At 44.0% G+C, this 15,890-nt stretch overlaps 1 protein-coding gene across 11 annotated transcripts in view; it reads right to left on the reverse strand.

The window, feature by feature from the left end:
* Window positions 1-15,890, reverse strand: part of AOPEP (aminopeptidase O (putative)) — a 321,147-nt gene that overhangs the window by 100,426 nt on the left and 204,831 nt on the right. For all 11 annotated transcript variants that reach the window (XR_014796325.1, XM_084898956.1, XM_084898955.1 and 8 more), the window contains exons 8-10: window positions 15,672-15,774; window positions 14,638-14,745; window positions 5,533-5,576 (exon numbers count right to left, since the gene is read on the reverse strand). Coding sequence is in view for 10 of the 11 variants with exons in the window: in XM_084898956.1 (XP_084755082.1) it covers window positions 5,533-5,576; window positions 14,638-14,745; window positions 15,672-15,774 (255 nt within the window). In the remaining variant the exon portion in view is untranslated. The remainder of the gene's footprint in view (window positions 1-5,532; window positions 5,577-14,637; window positions 14,746-15,671; window positions 15,775-15,890) is intronic.

Below are 15,890 nucleotides of genomic sequence, written 5' to 3' on the forward strand. Positions count from 1 at the left end.
CAGACATGATAATGTAAAGTACAGCACAGGGAATATAGTCAATAATATTTTAATAGCTATATACGTTGTCAAATGGGTACTAGTTTTATTGAAGAGATCACTTTGTAAGTTATATAAATGTCTAATCACCTGAAACTAATATAATATTGCACATCAACTATAATTTTAAAATAAAAAATATTTTTAAAAAGGAGTAGCTTGTTGAACATCTTCTATGTTCCATACACTACCAAAAAAAAAAAAAAATCTCATTTAATATCTGTGCAAAACCAGTATTACTGCCAGGTGTCACGATGCATCGCTTTCTGATTTACGGAGCAGAGAAGCCTACTCCAAACAATGCTGACTCCTCCATCTTGCGTTGAAGGTGTCCTGTTTGCCTGCCCTTGGATTAGAGCTCTGAAGAGGCGGGGAGATTCCTGGGAGGGGCAAAGGTGTGAGGGCAGGAGAGTTCATCTTTCAGCTGCATCCAGGAGGGAAGTCTCAGATCACTTTCCTTTGGGAAGCTCTGAAGCATCTTCTAACCATTATGACTTCATTCTTCGTATTATCCTTGTGAAGTGGGTGTCAGCTGGGTGTGGCTTTTTAGCAGATGGAGCAACTCCAGCGTGAGAGGAGTGGCCAACGTCAACCAGACAAAAGGCTGCGGACAAGACAGGTTTCTGGACTCGCAACATCCGTGCAGACGTCACACCGCACCCACGGCTGTCTGTGGACGGCTGACGTGGACCAAGGCCTTAAGCCCGGAGAAGATGAAAGCATGAACTCCAGCTGCTAGAAAAATTATAGGTACTCTAAGGGGCCGTACCTCACAAGGAAATGATGAGAGGCAGTGTGAAAATGCTCAACAGTCAGGGAAGAAATGGACCATGTGTTTAAGGAAAATAAAATAAAGCACGTAGATAGTTTTTGCGTTTTGATCCCAACTATTGACGTGACAGAGTGGGTGGATTTTCGTTCTGGACAAGGATCTACAGCAGCGGTGAAGCTGAAGGTTGGCTTTTCTCGTCCAGAGACTCAGAGTCCAGCCCTGGGGACTGTTTTTCCCTGAGGTCATGTGGCTTGAATCATCACCACAGACAAGCAGCTTTTCCATTTCGCCGGGACCCAGGACTTACAGGAAATTACTCTTCTGCATGTCTGACCGCTATGGAAATTGATTTCCTACACATAGCTAAAAGTACACGGGCCCTCGGCTGCATGCCTTGCAGATCTGGGCCTGTGAACGGTACTCCACCTCCCGACTGAGGCCTCCGGGCCTGCACGGCAGAGGTGGGTCCGCCCAGTGGCTGGAGAACAGCCTTCTCGGGACTCTATGTCCTGGAAGGGGTCTGTCTCCAATCCCTGTGAGCTACGAATGTGGTCACATGTGCTTACTGCAGCAGGGGAGAGAATATGTCAGAAATCCTGGCATGATGTTGGTTAGAAGCCACAAAGTGAGCAATTGTTTGTCTCTTTGTGAAGTTAAAGTATGAAGAAATAGACCCAGGCTCGCGTGGGAATGGCATGGCGCATGCCGCATTGCTCCTTCAGTTGATTTCTGAGGGTGGAGCATCAGCCACATCTGCTACTTGTTCCTGTCAACGTCTCGTTGATCCAGAGAAACGTCTGTACTGACATTTCACTCCTCACTCCTGTCTCTGCCTCATGGGATTCCAAAGGACATGTTCTACCCACGTCTTTAGGGAAAGCACATGGCCCAGCTGCCACGTGACCGGAAGGACGGACGGCAAGACCTTGGGAGCTCGGGTACCAGACGGAGGCAAGCTTTGGGACCTCCAGTGCTTGGGTCTGAATCGGAAGGTGCTCTTATTCTGGAATGCAACTAGTGTACATCTCAACTTTACACACAGCTATTTACTTTCTCGATCAAAACAAGTAGCTTGAGCTGGGGTAGAGAATACAGGTTGCTGACTTAACATGTATAAAACAAGTACGCCCAGCTCCGCGGGCCAGGAAAAGCACTGAATGGAACCAACACAGGAACATGCACACACAAGCACAGTACTGACAAGCAGAGGAAGGACCGGTTGCTGTGGATACCGTAGGAGTAATGGGTAGCAGGGCGCTCCCCAGCGAGCTTTAACCAGGCAGGCCAGGGCCCAGGATTTGTCCCAATTTCCTTCCAAGCACTTCCAGCTTACCTTCCCGTGGTCTCCTAAACATCACCCTTTGAACAGAAACCTCTCACTGACAGTGTCTAAAACACAACTCTCCATCTCCCTGCTTCCACTTCCAAACACCGCCCCTCCCATTCTCTCTGCACCACACGGACGCCCCAGACAAAACTTCCAGTGCAACTTCAGAGTGACAGAGTGGCCCAGAAGGAAAGGCCAAGTTCGTGCTGGATGCCTCCATTCCACTTCACAACCCATCACCCGAGTCTTCTCTCCGGGGTCTCTCAGATTGCTCCTTACGCCGCCACCGCCAGCATCCCTGCCCTCATTCCAGCTCCAGATCTCTCGAGTGAACTGCTGAACTGGTTTCTAATTGGTCTCCTGACTTCTAGTTCTCCCACGTCCATCTGTCTCCCATGCTGCCCCCACCCCAGAGTACCTCTCCAATCCGCTGGTGGCACCTCCTACCTAAAACCTCCAGTGGCGCTTCTCTGCCTGGAGGCTGGAGGCCAGGGCTGCCGAGCCCTTTCTCTGCGCACCCGGGGCTGGGAAGCTCCAGAGCACGGCCCACACGGAGTCCCAGCGCTCTGCTTCCGGGATGCCTGCAGCAGGCCACCGGGAGCTCCCTGGGGGCTGGGCATGGGATTTATTCCTTTCTGCTCCCTCGTGTCCAGCTTAGCACCAGTGTGAAAGGCGCTCAGCAGAGAATGTTAAATTAACTGAAGCAAGAGAACAACGCAAAAGAAGCATGACAGCCCCTCAGCCCTGACTGGCGGGTCCAATCTGGAAACCCTTGCCCGGCAGAACGGCTCAGGTGCCCAGCAGATGCGCCCGAGAGCCATCCTGCAGTGGGGCCAGCTATTAGGGTCTCTGGGGTCAGCTGTGGGGCCTCCATCTACTGGGAGAAGGAGATAAAATTGGTACAATATGCTGCCCAGGTAAAAGGGCAGACAGTCTATTTCAATAGCTGAATTCGATTCTGAGATTAGTTAGCAGGAAAGACGGTTGAGTTTCAAAAAGTATTCCAGGACACTTGCTGAAATACATTCACTGTAGGAAAGAAATTGCCTTAACTTTCAGGAGAATTTTTAAAAGAAGCTTAAACCTGTTGGCCAGAACACGATCCTCCTGGGAGAGGCGACCCCTAGAGGGGAGGGAGGTGGTGCCGCTGGCCACTGGCACCCCAAGATGCTGCTCGTAGCTTCCACCATCATGACAAAGGCCCCTTTGTGGGCCCACCGTGTGTCTCCTCCATAAATACGCCCAGCGATAATATCCAGGACCCCAGAACCACAGTGCTCAGGGCCGTGCAAGTGAACTCCACGCCCACATTAGGAAGAGGACAGAAAGAGAGAAGACTTCCCAAGCTAGCAAGGCACTCCGCTGCTGCCATGAAAATGACTGTATTTGTGCCCAGGCACTCCGCTGTGAAAGAACGCACAGTCATACTCAGAAACAGACTCTGGTGACAAGAGGTAACACACAACTTCCATCAGTTTTTTTCTTGTTGCATTCGGTGTGAGTTGGTAGGGAAAGCACTCCATCCTGTCAGAGGACCTGGGAAGTTATTCCAGGCCAGGTATACAAGAAAAATATCGCAGGTCAATTATTGTTCCTGACCTTAGGAATAATGACCACCCCGGATACGATTTTTGCATGACGAAAACTGCATTTCTGTTTAAAAAGAAAAGACGGTAAATCCAAAACATTTCCGACCTTCCTAAACAAGCCACGCCTCCTTCGAGCGGTCTCCGGGAAAAGCCAATGACTGCAGCCCACACGAGCTCCCTGGATAAGACTTCCTCCAGCATCAAAGGCAGGAACAGAAAGAGGTAAGTGAAGGAATTAAGAAATGATATGGCTATGTTAATTCTGTATGATGCACTAATTTGTGTGATGTGTGAGTTTCCATGTGATTTAAAAAAAAAAAAAAAAAAAGCCTACCAATAACATTTCTAACTGTTGAAGGCAGGCAGACGGTAGAGGATGAGGAAGAACTCTCCACGCCCTCATGGCCCCCAGATCCTCCCTGAACCTCATGTCACCTTCTGGGGGCTCAGTCCTGACACCTCACCCTCACAACCCCAGTCAGGCTGCCTGTCAGGCAGGCGCGGCGACATGGCGGGGTCTGGCCTTGCATGGGTCCACGTCAGTGTCTATGTGAAGGAATTCATCTCCACATTTGGAAATCAGTTCTGAGCATAAAATCATGGCTAAAACTGGGGGTCAGAAAGGAGAGTAATATTGGCTCTTCTTGAAAGAAATGTTAATTTCCCAAGATGCCCCCTTTAATGTTTGAATACCAATTTTGCTTTTAGAAATTATGTTTCAGGCTATTTGCTTTTAGTGCCTAAATTAAGATAGGAAATTAGAAAGAAAGGGTTGGGATGAATCTATCCAAACTTTGCGGTGGGCCTTACACCCTCCGGGAACCCCTGTAGGTCAGCCAGGCGAAAACGGGGTACCTCCAAGGAAGGTGCACCTCTGTCCAGAGCGAGCTTGCATTGCCAAGAGCATGGGCGAGGCGCAGGCAGACCTCACTGCAAACAGCCCCCCCCCTTGCTCACTAAGGGATCTTTAAGTCACTGGGAGCCTCTGCTTCCTCCCGTGGAGCATTGTGGGTAAGAGCAGAGGTTCCCGAGCGGCGCCTGGGAGCAGCCCACCTGCCACACGGAGCTGTGCCCCTGGCTGCTCACTGAGCCCTCGGCACTGCAGGCCTCTGGCCGGTAGAAGAGGAATAAAAACACAACGCCAGGTAGCAATATTCAGATTTAACTGAGCGCCTGCAAACAGTAACGTCCCATGAAGGACTGGCTTAAAATAATCATCATGATGATGAAGAGAAAAAGGAGGAGACGGGTGCCGTAATGAGGAGCCAAGGATCTCCTGTAAGCAGAGCCCGCAAGTGCCTGATGCACAGAAGCTTTACCGTTCTGGCTGCATCATCATTAACTGAGCACCTACTTTCCACGTGTTATCCCGCTGGATCCTCTGGGAAAGCCCGCCAGAGAGGGTAGAAAACAGGAATCTGGAAGGAGGAGGTGACCTGCTCCCAGTGTTACATATGGGAAGCGGCAGAGCTGGGTTAGGACCTTGAAGAGCCGGACTTCGAACCCCAGGCTTTCTGACTCCCCACGTCTCACCTTCACCCACAGCGTTTCCTTGGCTTGCCTCATGTACCACTTGGGGGGCCCCCAACTCTGGGGAAGCCCTGCTGGGCCACTGGCTCCCAATATTCACGTGAGCCCATTGCTGAGTTTGGCCGGTCCTCCCAGGACCCCCGCGGGCTGGGCCAGGCCCGGCCTCTATTCAGAGAGGCAGGCGGAACCTCTTCAGTTTAGCAAACCGAACAACGGCAGGTGGTTTTTAACGTTAAAAGTAAAACGAGGCTCTTGACTCCTAAGTTGGTGCTCACCTTTTTTCTTCTGGGATGTTCTCCAACAGCATTTGAAGGAAATCCTGAAATAAGAAAAAAGCAAACCATGAAAGATGTCCACCGATGTGTCCCTGCCCCGGCTGCCGGCAGCTCACCTGCTCTGGAAGCTGGGCCCATGCTGGATCATTAGACTCTGCATCGATTTATTTATTAATTACGGCGCTTCGGTCCAATCAGGTAAAGAGGTTTGTTTTGTAAAAACCACAAACACATTGAAAAATGTAATGTTTGTTATTTTGACCTAAAGCAACCGTTAATTTCATTTCATGTTTCAACTATTTATTTTCAAAAGGCTGGCCACAGCGTAGAGCTCTGTCCCCCACCGAGCCGAGTCCCCTCAGGAGCCTTCCCCACGGACTGAGCGACCGCAGAGCCCAGAGGCCGGGGAGTGACTTGCAACTCTCTCCTGGGCTCTATGGAAAGATAATGCCGAAGCTCAAGACCATCCGTCCCCGGGGAGGGACAAAGCGGCCACAGCCAGGACGCTTCCGGCTCCCTGGCTCTGTCTGCAGCCTCTCCCAGGGCCCCTGACAACCTAGGATGTTTCAATAATAAATTTTTTAAACCTAGAGACATGACTTACACACACTCATTGTTTCCTACACTATGGAAAATTTCAAACACATTCAAAAGAAGACAAAAGAGTGTAATTAACCTTCATGTACCCATCAACCCACTGCCACTATGCCTCTTGTATCACTTATCTGCCTCTTGTATTATTTAGAAGCAAACCCCAAACATTACATAATCTCACCAATCAATGTTTCAGTAAATTGCTCTGAAATATAAGGACTCTTTTTAAAACATGACCACAATACCATAATTCGCTGACTGGCTTATTTCACTTAGCATAAGGCCTAAAAAATTCACATATGAATGTTCAATGTCATTTATATTTAATTTGCACCTTGAAGACTGTGACCAACCGTTCCAGTCCATCTAATTCTAGAACCTTGATTTGGCTTCAACTAGGTTTGTCAGATACGATACTGGATGCCCAGTTAAATTGGAGGCATGCTTACACTAAAAGAGTATTTGCTGTTTATCCAAAGTGCAAATTTAACCTGGTGTTGTGCATTTTTACTTGCTAAATTAAACCTTCTATCATCTGAAGATTTGACAAGATACATTTTGGAAAAAATATAGGACATGAAGCAAACAAGAACATCCTTTAACATTTTTGGGATCTACACTTGAAGTTTTTCTTTTAATAAACTGAAAATCTTGTAAAGCAGGTCCTTGCAAGGGCTCAGATGACCAGCTGCAACAAAGCCAAATGAACGTCCCTTGATGGAAGCCCCGCCCCCTCCTCTCCACGTAGGGCCTCCCCCCCCCCCCCCCCCCCCCCCCCCAGCCAAGCCTGCTGATCTGGCCAGTGCAGGCTCTGATGAGACCCATTTAACTCAGAATGTGAGATGGAAGCAGCAGCTCAGACCCTGGGATTACAAACAGATGCAGGCACGAAGGAGTGGAAATCTGCAAACAATTTGTATGACAAGGTGTTCTTCTTCTATCAACACACGAGGCAAAGCCATCGCGCCGGGGCGAAGCCTGCCAGCCCTTTCTATGAGTTTATGGGTACGTGTAGGTCCATTTCTTCCAGAGGCAAAGTCTCCCTATAAAGGGCAGTAATGAAAAATTTATTTCTTGCAAATTCCGTTCTCCTTCTAAGACTTTACTTGTGTACTGTTGCTTTACCCCAAATAAATGATACCAAGAATAGCAACTAATATTAAAAAATGAAAGGTGACAAGCCCAAATAGAATAACCCCTCACATCTGATATCCCTCTTTGCACCTGCAGTGGACACAGTTATGGAGAAAACAAGTACAAAGGAAGCAAGAGCACCATTTAGAATAGGGGTGTCGAACTCAATCAGAGAAGGGGACAAAATCTAAAATCCAGCCTAAATCGCGGGCCGAATGGTTTACTGAACAGTCATAAACTGACAATGTCATAAACTGACAGCGGAGTGCAGTGATGACAGCGCGGTGCGGGCCACATTGCAAGGCCTGGCGGGCTGGATTTGGCCCGCGGGCCTTGTGTTTGACACATGTGATTTAGAATGTTAAGAATTATTTTTGCTTGAGGTCCTTACTTTAGTAATTACTGTATATAATTGAATTATAAATTAATTTATCACACCTGATTTATTAATAGGTTACGTTGCAGTTATTTCACTGGTTGAATATCTTGCTTCCTAAAAATCCAAGTACAGTAGCATAATTTCTTACTAATTTTACTTCATTATCTCCTTGGAGCCCATATTAACTTGTCCCATATTTGTCCAGTAATGTATGCTTACTTACATGTGCGTATGTGAGTGTGTGTGTGTGTGTGTGGGGGGGGGGGAGGTTCATTAACTCAATGACAAAGGGGAGAATTTAATTGCTTGAGAAGCAGGAAATATAGAGTTAACCTTAATTCTGCCCTTTTGCATTTTCCAGTTACAACTGGATCTTTCTTTATAGAACTGCAGAGAACAATGTTCCAGAATTTTCAGTGAATACAGAAAATTTTTGTATTCTATTTTGTTTTTCCATTTATTTTACCCTATTTTGTTAGCCAATTTATGTTGTTCATTAGATTCCACATATAAGTGAAATCATGTGATATTTTTATATATTTTATTGATTTTTTACAGAGAGGAAGGGAGAGAGATAGAGAGCTAGAAACATCGATGAGAGAGAAACATCGACCAGCTGCCTCTTGCACACCCCCTACTGGGGATGTGCCCGCAACCAATGTACATGCCCTTGACCAGAATCGAACCTGGGACCTTTCAGTCCGCAGACCGATGCTCTACCACTGAGCCAAACCGGTTTCGGCTGAAATCATGTGATATTTATCTTTCGCTGATTGGCTTATTTCACTTAGCATAATAATCTCCAGGTCCATCCATGCTTTGCAAAGGGAAAGAGTTACCTATTTTTTTACAGTCACATAGTATTCCATTGTGTCCACTGCTTTTCTATCTACTCAGCTACTGATGGGCACTTGGGCTGTTTTCAGACCTTGGCTATTGCAAATAATGCTGCTATGAACATAGGGGTGCATATATCCTTTCTGATTGGTGTTTTGGGATTATTAGAGTATATTCCCAGAAGTGGATTCATTGGGTCAAAGGGCAGTTCCATTTTTAATTTTCTGAGGGAACTCCATACTGTTCTCCACAGTGGCTGCCCCACCTCATTCCCACCAGCAGCGCAGCAGGGTTCATAAATCTTCACATCCTCCCCAGCATTGGTTGCTGATATATTGATGGTAGCCACTCTGGTATGAAGTGATCTCTCATTATAGTTTCAATTTGCATCTCTGATGATTACTGATGTTGAGCATTTTTCATATACATATTGGCCATCTACCTGTATGTCCTCTTTGGAGAAGTATCTATTCAGATCCTTTGTCCCCTTTTTAATTGGATTATTTGTCTTCCGGGTGTTGAATTGTATACATTCTGTATATATTTTGGATATATCAGGTGTATCATTGGCAAATATGTTCTCCCATACAGTGGGTTCCTTTTTCATTTTAATGGTGGTTTCTTTTGCTGTGCAGAAGCTTTTTAGTTTGATGTAGTCCCATTTATTTATTTTTTTTCCTTTGTTTCTCTTGCCCTAGGAGATTTATCTGCAAAAATATATCCACTACATAAGATGTCTAATGTTTTACTGCCTATGTTTTCTTCGAAGATTTTTATGGCTTTGTGGCTTACATTTAAGTCTTATCCATTTTGAGTTTATTCTTGTATATAGTGTAAGTTGATGGACTAGTGTTTTGTTTTGTTTTTTGCATGTACTTGCCCAATTTTTTCAACACAATATATTGAAGAGACTGTCTTTGCTCTACTGATGCTCTTGCCTCCTTTGTCAAATATTATCTGACCATAATGACATGGGTTGATCTCTAGGTTTTTTATTCTGTTCCATTGACCTATATGCCAGTACCAGGCTGTTTTTTTTTAAATTTGTTTGTTTGTTTGTTTTAAATCCTCACCGAGGATATTTTTTCATTGCTTATCAGAGAGAGTGGAAGGGAGGGGGAGACACACACAGAGAGAAAAACATTGATGTGAGGGAGACACATCAATTGCTTGTTTTCTGCACATGTCCCAACCAGGGCTGGGGATCAAGCCTACAACCAAGGCTCATGCCCTTGACTGAAATTGAACCTGGGACCCTTTGGTTGGAGGGCAACACTCTATCCACTGAGCCAAACCAGCCAAGGCAGTACCAGGCTGTTTTGATTATAATGGCTTTATAATATAGTTTGATATCTGGTATTGTGATTGCTCCAACTTTGTGCTTGTTAGGATTTCTGAGGCTAATTGGGGTCTTTTTGTTTCCATATCAATTTTTGGAATATTTGTTTTAGATCTATGAAATATGCTATTGGTATTTTAATAGGAATTGTGTTGAATCTATAGAATGATGAGTATATGGACATTTTAATGATGCTAATTCTTTGAATCTATGAACATGGTGTATGCTTCCACTTGTTTGTATCTTTCTCTATTTCTTTCTTCAAAGTCATACAGTTTTTTATTTCCCCCTTAATCTCATTGGCAACCCATTCATTGCTTAATAACATGCTGTTTAGCCTCCCATGGGTTTGAATGTTTTTTAATTTTTTATTATAGTTGATTTCTAGTTTCATGCCATGGTGATCCAAGAAGGTGTGTGTGTGTGTGTGTGTGTGTGTGTGTGTGTGTGTGTGTGTTTTAAAATATATTTTTATTGATTTTAGAAGGAAGGGGGAGGGAGAGAGATAGAAATATCAATGATGAGAGAGAATCATGGATAGGCTGCCTCCTGAACATCCCCCTACTAGGGATTGACCCTGCAATCCAGGTATGTTCTCTTGGCTAAAATCAAACCTGGGACTCTTCAGTCCACAGACCAATGCTCTATCCACTGAGCAAAACCAGCTAGGGTGAAGAAAATGTTTGATATGATTTCAATCTTCTTGAACTTGTAAAGACTATTTTGTGTTCTAACATATGTTCTATCTTTGAGAATGTTTCATGTGCACTTGAGGAGAATATATATTCTGTAGCTTTGGGATGAAATCTTCTATAAATATCAATTAAATCCACCTGATCTAGTGTGTCATTTAAGATTGCTGTTTCCTAGTTGACTGTTGGAAGATCTATCTAGTGATGACAGTAGGGTTTAAAGATCCCTACTATGATTGTATTGCTATCAATCTTTCCCTTAAAATCCACCAAAAGTTTATATGTATATATAAACTCATGCTTTTTATATATATATATGTAGTGACTTTGTCTCTATTATAGCCTTTATTTTAAAGTTCATTTTGTCAGATGTGAGTATTGCTACCCAGCCTTTATTTTCATTTGCATGAAATATTTTTTGCTATCCCTTCACTTTCAGCCCGTTCTGAGGTCTCTTGTAAACAGCATATATGGGTCATGTTTTCTTTTCCATCCAGCTACCCTATGAATTTTGACTGGAGCATTTAATTCACTTATATTTAAGGTTGCTATTGATAGGTATTTGTTTATTGCTATTTTTATTCTTTATGCCTATTTCTTTATCTCTATTTCTCTCTTATTCTTACATCTGTCTCTTTAACAGTTCTTATAATTCTGGTTTGGTGGTAAAAAAAAAAACAACTATCTTAGCCTTTTTCTTTTTCTTTTTTTTTGGGGGGGGAGCTCTTTATTTCACCTCCAATTTTATTTTATTATTTTTTTCACCTTCAATTTTAAATGATAGCCTTGCTGAATAGAGTAGTCTTGGTTTCAGATCCTTGTCTTTCACTACTTTTGCCTGTAGTGCTTCTGTTGAGAAATCAGCTGACAGACATCCTTATGGGAGCTCCTTTGTAGGTAACTGACTGTCTCCTTCTTGCTGCCTTTAAGATTCTCTCTTTGTCTTTAATCTTTGCCCTTTTAACTATGATGTGTCTTGGTGTGGGTATCTTTGAGTTAATCTTGATTGAGACTCTCTGTGGTTCCTGAACATGTGTGACTTTTCCCTTCACCAGGTTAGAGAAGTTTTCTGTCATTATTTTTTCAAACAAGTTCTCTATCTCTGCTCACTTTCTCCTCCCTCTGTGCCATTATGATACAGATGTTGTTACTTTTCATATTATCCCAAAGTCCCCTTTAACTATCCATATGTGTATGCTTTTTATTTATTTTATAATTTAAAAGAATTATTAGTATTTAATCCTCACCTGAGGATATTTTTCCATTGATTTTTAGAAAGAGTGGAAGTGGAAAGGACAGTCAGAGAGAAACATTGATGTGAGAGATTGGTTGCCTCCTGCATGAGCTCCAGCCAGGGCCCAGGCCAGGGAGGAGCCTGCAACCGAGGTGTCTACCAGAACCCTTCCTTCCGCAGGCTGACAGTCTATTCACTAAGCCAAGCCATCTAGGGCAATCAATTATTTTTTTCTTTTTGTTGCTCTGATTGACTGATTTTTTTTCTATCTTATCTTCTAATTTGCTGATTTCATACTCTGCTTCATCTAACCTACTGTTCATTCCTTCCACTATATTCTTAATTCAGATATGCTATTCTTTATTTCCAACTAGATGTTTTTCATGGTTTCTATGTCCTTTTTCATGCTGTTGAGTATTCATGAAAACATTACTTTGAACTCTTTTTCTGATAAATTGATTACCTCCATTTTATTTAGCTCTTTTCCTAAAGATTCCTCCTGATCTTTCATTTTGGGCCTGTTTCTTTATTTCCCCACTTTTATTTCTTTCTATGTATTAGATAGAATTGCTATGACTCCCAGGCTTAGTAGAGTGGCCTCCTGTAGGGGTGTTCTCAGAGACCAGGTGTAGTCTCCTTGATCTCTTGAGCCGAGTGCTCTAGGAATGTCCCTTGTGTGGGTTATGCTTGCACTCCAGTTCTAATTGGGTCTTGACACCTGCTGCCCCATTTGTAGGTAGGCTCGGCTCTTGGGCTGGCTGCCTGTGAGACTCAACCCCAACCATGTCATGCAAACTGTTGCACAGGTGCTGACAGAACAATACAAAACAAAACAAAAAAAAACAACATGGAAGAAAAAAAAGCAACCTACCACCACAAACAAAAACAACATAAAAAAGAATAAAAAAGAAAAAAGAGGCAAAGAAGAAATAATAAAGACAAGAGGCACACACACACACACACACACACACACACACACACACACACACACACAGAGGGCCGCCTGGGAAGGCACATGGGCATTTCTGTTAATTGCTGTCGGCTGAGTCCAAGTCGATTGGCAGAGCATCGTCTAGGATACACATTTCCCCAAGATGGTGGAAAGTGTAATCGGCTTGGCCTTCATATCAGCCTAGGTAGGGGCAGGTCTAGATATGTTAATACAGACAAGCAACAGGATTGCTCTGGCCTACTCAAGAATGCAAATAAGCTCCTTTGATCCTAAGTTTTGGTGTTACTTCCTGGTATTGGGGGTATAAAATAAATGTGCTGGTGGGCTCAGTCACTGTCATGCTGCCTCTCCATCAGAGAGGATGGGTGCCACCCAGCTCCCAGCTTTAAATCTCTCTGTGACCTCTCTCTCTCTCTCTCTCTCTTTCTCTCTCTCTCTCTCTCTCTCTCTCTCTCTCTCTCTTTCTTTATATTATTTCTCTCTCCACTTAGAACTTGTTAGCTCATCTCTCTTTCTGTGCTGGATGCAGAAAAGAGAGATCCCCGTCATGTTTGGCCCTACCATATCAGGCCCCCGCACGCGCACACACACACAAGATCACGAATAGAAAGAAGGAATAAAAAAACTAAAAGAAAAAATAATAAGCCTGAAGGATGGCTGAATTCAAGACAGACATTAAGGATGTTGGTGCCATTTTCAAAATAGGGAATCAGCCCAACTGGCATGGCTCAGTAGTTGAATGTCAACCGATGAACCAGGGGGTTGAGGTTCGATTCCCAGTCCAGGCATATGCCTGTGTTGTGGGCTGAATCCAAGTGTAGGGTGTATAGAAGGTAGACAACTGATGATTCTCTCTCACCATTAATGTTTCTATCTCTTGCTCTCTCTCCTTTCCTCTCTGAAATCAATAAAAATATATTAAAACAAAAACAGGTAATCACCGGAAGAGGATCAGAAAGAATTCAGGTCCTCCATACTGAAGCACAAAAGACCTCTCTGGGCAGGGGTGCCCAGCAGGGGACTAGATAAACAGTTTTGGAATCACTGGAGAGGTCATGGAGTATAGGTCCCTCTTCTTTGAAGACACACCTCGCCTCCTTGTTCTGAAAGTGGTAGATGAACAGTTTGAGCATGATCCTGATCGAGGCAGCCAGCCAACTTCCTGTGACCCCCCTCCTCAGCCAGCTGGTCAACCTCCCATGGCCCCTGCCCCTTCCAGGCAACCCACCATGGCCCAAAACGACCCCGAATTGCCGGCTAGGCCGACAGACTCCACCCATGCACAAATTTGTGCACTAGACCTCTAGTATAACGATAATCAATGGCAATGACAATGAAGGCAATGAAAAAGGCAAAAGGTAGAGATTAGCAGGGCGGATGCAGAACTGTTTAGCTGAGGTCACTCTGAGTGTGTGGCATTTGAGCTGAGACAAAAGGATAAGAAGGAGCCAACCCTGCAAAGATCACTGCAGGGCTGCTTTGTTTGCTTTTGTTTTTAAGGTCACTTAAGATTCAACTATCCACATCCCTGCTCAGGACAGCTTTGGGTCTCAGATGGTCCCAAAACTCTAGGGGGATCCCTCCCTAAAACAACACTTTCCTATGTCTAATTCATTAACTTCCTATTGTATTAAATCATAAATCTTTTCACCACTTTTTAATACATACTCTAGTCCAGTGGTGGTTGGCAAACTCATTAGTCAACAGAGTCAAATATCAACAAGTACAACGATTGAAATTTCTTTTGAGAGCCAAATTTTTTAAATTTAAACTTCTTCTAATGCCACTTCTTCAAAATAGACTCGCCCAGGCCGTGGTATTTTGTGGAAGAGCCACACTCAAGGGGCCAAAGAGCCGCATGTGGCTTTTGAGCCACAATTTGCCAACCATGGCTCTGGTCCCCACATGCCATACCTTCACGACTCACAAGGACTCATATATTACCTGGGAAAGAATCAGCTGCCCATGAAATGTGTGCACAAATTTTCTTAAAAAAGAAAAATAGGTGTCATCTCCAAGTCTTTTGGCAAGGAACCGGAGAAGAAAATAACCCTGGAAGACAGGAAGTAGAAGAAAAAAGATCCTATCATGAATTAATCAGAAAAATGCTTACACAGTCAGCCCTAGCGTACCCACCAGCTCTTTATGCACATCTAGAATGTCCCATGTGATGTGTTCCAGGCTGCCCTTTATATTCTTTATTTTAAATTTATCCTTATTGTTGAAAGCATTACAGATGTCCCCCTTTTCCCCCTCATTGACCCCCTCCACCTGGTTCTCATCCCCTCCCCAGGCCTTCAAAGTACTGCTGTCTGTGTCCACGGGTTATGCACATATGCATATAAGTTCTATGGTTAACCTCTTGCTGCTCACCCTCCACCCCCATCCTCCCTTCCCTCTGAAATACATCAGTCTATTGCATGCTTCCATGTCTCTGGGTCTATTTTGTTCATCAGTTAATTTTGTTCATTAGATTCCACATAAAAGTGAGATCATGTGATATGTGTCTTTCTAGAAATTAAGGATCGACTACTTTGCTTTCAACTCATCTGGGTATTCCCCTTGGGCTACAGGGAGCCTGGACACACACATCTCAGACCAGAGGGGCCGGGTCCCGGCTCCTTTCTCCCTCAGCGATTGGGAAAGGCCTTTCAACTTAAAATGCTTCCTTCTTGCGCCTATTTTCCACCTGGAACCTGACAACAGTTTGAAGACTCTGCTCTTCAAAGCTGACATGAAGCAGGGAGAAGGGAGGCACAGGGCAGGAAACAGTTCAGCTTCCTTTGATTTGTGCCTCATTTTTGGGTATAAAGTGTTTTAATTATTAGACAATCAGTTACCTACCCAGTCAAATATCATCACAATATTGATCATTGTTTTGTTTAGCTCAACCATGCTATTGATCTTCACTGTTTATGTGTATAATCTAAAAAGTGCCATACCATAGTCACTGGCTTCTGACTCTTAGATGTGCTTACCTTTAAATAATGCACCTGCATGAAGACCTTCTCCGGATTGAGCCCATGCTTGATGACAGATGATCCTGAGTCACTCACATGGCCAGTTTTCTCTTTGTTGGGTCTAAAATGATGTAGTAAAAGTATAGCACATTCTTAACTAATTAGACCATAATATCGCATTAGTCTTATTTTTAGAGTTGCTCAACAGTGTCTTAATTCTATTCAATAGAATTAAGG

The sequence above is a fragment of the Pipistrellus hanaki genome, assembly GCF_964339955.1.
Source record: "Pipistrellus hanaki genome assembly, chromosome: 11".
Classification (NCBI taxonomy): Eukaryota; Metazoa; Chordata; class Mammalia; order Chiroptera; family Vespertilionidae; genus Pipistrellus; species Pipistrellus hanaki.